Genomic DNA, 5024 nt, shown 5'->3' on the forward strand with positions numbered 1-5024 from the left:
GGATACAAAAACGACCAGATCTGCCCATGCATATTCATAAAGAAGTTCATTAAGGGTTTTGTAATCATTGCAATATATGTAGATGATTTAAATATCCTAGGAACCTCTGGAGAAATTTCCCAAACTGTTGAATATCTCAAGAAAGAATTCGAGATGAAAGATCTTGGAAAAACAAAGTTTTGTTTGGGATTACAACTTGAGTATATTAAAGATGGAATTCTTGTGCATCAAAAGGCATATACAGAAAAAGTACTCAAAAGATTTAATATGGACCAGTCTCACCCATTGACTAGCCCGATGGTCGTGAGAAGTCTTGGTCCGGACACTGACCCATTTGTCCCGAAGAAAAAAAATGAGGAAGTCCTTGGTCCCGAAGTGCCTTATCTCAGTGCCATAGGAGCTCTGATGTATTTAGCTGGCCACACACGACCAGACATCAGCTTTGCTGTGAACTTACTTTCTAGGTTCAGCTCCTGTCCGACCCAAAGGCACTGGAACGGGATTAAACATATACTTCGTTACCTACAAGGAACGAAAGACTTGGGTCTTATCTTTACTAACAAATCTAAGGTAGATTTAGTTGATTTTGCTGATGCAGGTTATCTCTCTGATCCACATTATGCTAGATCTCAGACTGGTTATGTTTTTACACACGGTGGGACAGCTATATCCTGGCGGTCCATGAAGCAGACCATGGCAGCCACATCTTCTAACCACGCAGAAATATTAACCATGCATGAAGCCAGCCATGAGAGTGTATGGATGAGATCCATGACACAGCATATTCGTACCACTTGTGGTATGATCAAAGGAAAGGATCCACCGACCATCCTATACGAGGATAACACATCATGCATCGCACAACTTATGGATGGATACATTAAAGGAGATAGGACGAAACATATTCTTCCTAAGTTCTTCTCCACATACGAGCTTCAGAAGGCAGGAGAGGTCCAAGTATTGCAAGTCCGTTCGAGTGAGAATTCAGCCGACCTCTTCACCAAGTCACTACCAACCTCAACGTTCAAGAAGCTCATATGGAAGATAGGCATGCGTCGACTGAAGGATATTCGGTGATGCATTCATCAGGGGGAGTTCATGTGTTGTACTCTTTTTCCTGTCTTGTTTTCCCTTTTACCACATTGGGTTTTGGGTTTGTCAAGAGAGGTTTTAATGAGGCAACATCCAAAGCATGAATGAACCTTGACCGGATGTGTCGATCAAGGGGGAGTGTTATAAACCATTTAGTGATCGACCCATTTATCAGCCCGTGTAGCAAGACGGGCCAAGCCCATCCGCAGGATCATACTGGCGCCTATCTACTCTTGTGTTTATCTACATTATAGTTGGTGTTTATCTTACGTATTGCTAGTCATTATCTAGTTAAGAATAAGTACGATCTAATGTCGATCCAGTACTTAGACCATCATTACCATATGTATATAAAGACCAGTTGGTCGACCTAATAATACACAGAAGTTCCTCTCTTCATTCACAACAAGTAAATTCAAAAGTAAAAGAAATTAAATAAAAAGGTGAAAAGGAGAAGAGAGAAAAAAAAATGTGAAATAAAACTCATAATAAAATAAAAGAGGAAAGAAAAGAAAACTCATAATAAAATCATACAACTCTCGTAAAATCTAGAGTAATTAATGTACTTTTTCTACAGTGAAATAATAAAACTCTTATAAAATCTATCTTATAGTAAATAAAATAAATAATGAAAATTGATATTCTATTTGATTAATAATTTTGTAGTTTAACTTACAGAAGAAACATAAAAGGAAAATGTCTTAAATGTCACGAAAATCTGCATCTAATTAATCGTGTTTCTCGTGTTGTAGGGTTAGTTAAAGGATTATTCCTTGTTAGTCCAACACTCCAACTGATGACAAAAGAAAGTACATAAGTTATTTTCTACAAAGATTCTGATCTATTCCGTATACAAATCACTTTTGTATAAAAATTGTCTTTTTATGGTAAAAACAGACCTGCCGTCACAAACTCGCTGAATAAACAAATTATATATGCAATAAAAAAATAGGAAACATATTCGATTATTTGTTTGTTGATTAATCGAAAAGTAATCATGTTCCTAAGTCAGTGTTCATGGAAGAGATGATGGATTTGATTGATACTCTCGCTGTCTTGTCAAATCTATTACGAGAGAGAGAGAGAGAGAGAGAGAGAGAGAGAGAGAGAGAGACAACAACCGTAACAGTATTTAAACTTCTTTTCTTGTCTCTAATTTTCACATTCTCATCTCTCTCATTAAACAAATAAAAAAAAACGAAGAAGACGAAAGAGTTATCTCAAATCTATCTCTCTCTATCTCACTAGGTTAGCATCGTTTGCATCCCAAATAACTCTTTAGCTTCGGATTCCTCTCTCTCTCTCTCTCGAACTCAGCATTATTCAGCTGATACTTTTTTTTTGGCGTGTTTCATCTTCTAGCATTTCGGATCATACGTGTTTGAAAGGATCAGATCGAAGATGTCGGACGTTTCCGGTGACGGAGATGCAACGGCGTCGATCACGCAACCGGCTTCGTCGTATCCGTCACTGAAGGTTTCGGCGTCATACAAGGAGAGCGGCGGAGGAAAAAGCTCCTCCAAGCGTAGGCCAGTTAAGCTGAGCTTAGACGACGCAGCGGCTGAGAATGAGTTCATCACTCAGCTTCATGGCTCGGATCCAGTGAAGGTGGAGCTTAATCGACTAGAGAATGAAGTTAGAGGTTCGAAAAAAAAATAAAAAATGCTTGCTCGATCCGTCGATTCGATTCTGATATTTTTGATGCATGATTTGATTTAATAAATGCAGATAAGGATCGAGAGTTAGGGGAAGCACACGCTGAGATCAAAGCGTTAAGGTTGTCTGAGAGACAGAGAGAGAAAGCTGTTGAAGAGGTTTTCTCTTCTTGTCTGATTTTCTATTTTTTGACTTTGTCTTGTCTTCGTTTGAAATTCTAAAAGTTTTTCTTTTTCAATTTCACATATAGCAAATATTAAGAGAAGTCCCCATCTTTTCTCAATTTGTTTTTGTTCAGCTAATCAATAATGGTTGTTGCTAAGTTACTCATCTGAGTGCAGTCACTTTTATTTCTTCCTTTCACCACATAGTCTATGTTTTATTTTGTTAGTTGAAAAATTCATTTATCATGACATGGTCCAGGTGCATTTATCCCAAGTGGGGGTACTAGGTACTACTTACTAGTTTTTAATCAATCATGACATCATGTGTCTGTTCTTGACTTTTATGTTTTAAAAATGTCAAAGAAATTTGCAGACAGGATACAGTCTCTTTCTTTGTCCAAGTAGTTTCAAGTAGTGAGTTTTTCATGCTTTTCCTGGATTGACTTTTTCGACTTTTTTTTTTTACTATTAGCTTACTGAGGAGCTCGCTAAGTTGGATGAGAAGCTCAAGTTGACAGAATCAATCCTCCAAAGCAAAGTATTTCTCATAATTCCTCCTTAGCTTGGTTTTTTTTTTTATTCTGATACAAATATGATATTAACTGTATTGCAGAATCTAGAAATCAAGAAAATCAACGAGGAGAAGAAAGCCTCAATGGCTGCTCAATTTGCTGCTGAAGCCACCTTAAGACGGGTCCATGCTGCACAAAAGGACGATGACATGCCTCCAATTGAAGCCATCCTTGTTCCTTTAGAAGCTGAACTTAAGCTTGCACGATCTGAGGTATTTTCTACAATTGCTTCCTTTCTTATTGAAAATTAATCAAGTCACTCGTGAACTGCTTGTTACTGCATAGATTGGGAAGCTTCAAGAAGATAACAGGGCTTTTGATCGTCTGACTAAATCAAAGGAAGCTGCCTTACTTGATGCTGAGAGGACCATTGAAGGTGCCCTTGCAAAAGCAGCCTTGGTTGATGATCTTCAAAACAAGAACCAGGAGTTAATGAAACAAATAGAAATCTGTCAGGTTCTCTCTAGTTACCATCTTATTCTTTTGTATGTACTTTAAACACACTAGAGATGAGATCTACCCCATCACATGTCAGTCATCTACCAACAATCTGATTGAATATCTATCTTATGTCCAGGAAGAAAACAAGATTTTAGACAAAATGCATAGGCAGAAGGTTGCTGATGTGGAAAAGCTCACTCAGACAGTAAGAGAGCTGGAAGAGGCTGTTCTTGCAGGTGGTTCTGCTGCAAATGCCGTGAGGGATTACGAGCGAAAATTCCAAGAGATGAATGTAAACTAACCACACTTCACAAGACTGCCACAAGGTCTCTAGTTTTTCTTGCCACTAACTTCTTAATGAATTCAATTCTTGCTGTGTTTTTTTCAGGAAGAGAGGAAAACTCTTGACAGGGAGCTTGCACGTGCAAAGGTTACAGCAAACAGAGTTGCAACGGTGGTAGCAAATGAGTGGAAAGATGGTAATGATAAAGTGATGCCTGTGAAGCAATGGCTTGAAGAAAGAAGGTTTCTACAGGTTTAAATTTAGATATGATGTCCCCTCTCCTAGACTTTCAGGATGCAACAGTGAGAACAATATCAACATTCTCAGCTCTTGATTCTCTACTCTTTGCAGGGAGAAATGCAGCAACTTCGCGATAAGCTTGCCATAACAGACCGAGCTGCTAAATCCGAAGCACAGTTAAAGGTAATGGATCTTACGTACTTAGTGTTGGAATGAAAAACTTTATAAGGATGGAGAAAATGTTTAAGTGTTTGAAGAGAAATAAGCTTTGTGAAGAAGAAAGATTTTATAACTTAGAAGATGACTCTTATTATTACTTGAAAGTTTGTTACAAACTTGATTATTTCTTGGTGATACAAAATGAAAGGGGAGTGGAAGTATTTATAGCCTCCAAAATACAAAATATCTTACATATTTTAATCATAAATCTAGAGAATTCTACCATAATATCTAAGATTTTTTATTATAATTATCTAGATAATTCTATGAGAATATCTAGATTTTTATTCTAAGGAGGTGGAGGATGATTCTAGATATTGGATTAAGTTTGGACTAAAATGATTAGTAAATTATTAG

General features: G+C 37.4%; 1 protein-coding gene across 2 annotated transcripts in view; it reads left to right on the forward strand.

Annotated features, from left to right (window-relative positions):
- The first annotated feature begins 2187 nt into the window (after nucleotides 1–2187).
- The window catches only part of LOC106334342 (microtubule-associated protein 70-2-like), an 8331-nt gene continuing 5494 nt past the window's right edge, over nucleotides 2188–5024 (forward strand). For both annotated transcript variants that reach the window (XM_013772641.1, XM_013772642.1), the window contains exons 1-9: nucleotides 2188–2340; nucleotides 2455–2734; nucleotides 2821–2906; nucleotides 3385–3450; nucleotides 3526–3696; nucleotides 3770–3940; nucleotides 4062–4217; nucleotides 4314–4460; nucleotides 4560–4631. In XM_013772641.1, coding sequence (XP_013628095.1) covers nucleotides 2494–2734; nucleotides 2821–2906; nucleotides 3385–3450; nucleotides 3526–3696; nucleotides 3770–3940; nucleotides 4062–4217; nucleotides 4314–4460; nucleotides 4560–4631 — 1110 coding nt within the window. In that variant the 5' untranslated portion in view covers nucleotides 2188–2340; nucleotides 2455–2493. The remainder of the gene's footprint in view (nucleotides 2341–2454; nucleotides 2735–2820; nucleotides 2907–3384; nucleotides 3451–3525; nucleotides 3697–3769; nucleotides 3941–4061; nucleotides 4218–4313; nucleotides 4461–4559; nucleotides 4632–5024) is intronic.

Source organism: Brassica oleracea, chromosome C3 (assembly GCF_000695525.1).
Source record: "Brassica oleracea var. oleracea cultivar TO1000 chromosome C3, BOL, whole genome shotgun sequence".
Lineage (NCBI taxonomy): Eukaryota > Viridiplantae > Streptophyta > Magnoliopsida > Brassicales > Brassicaceae > Brassica > Brassica oleracea.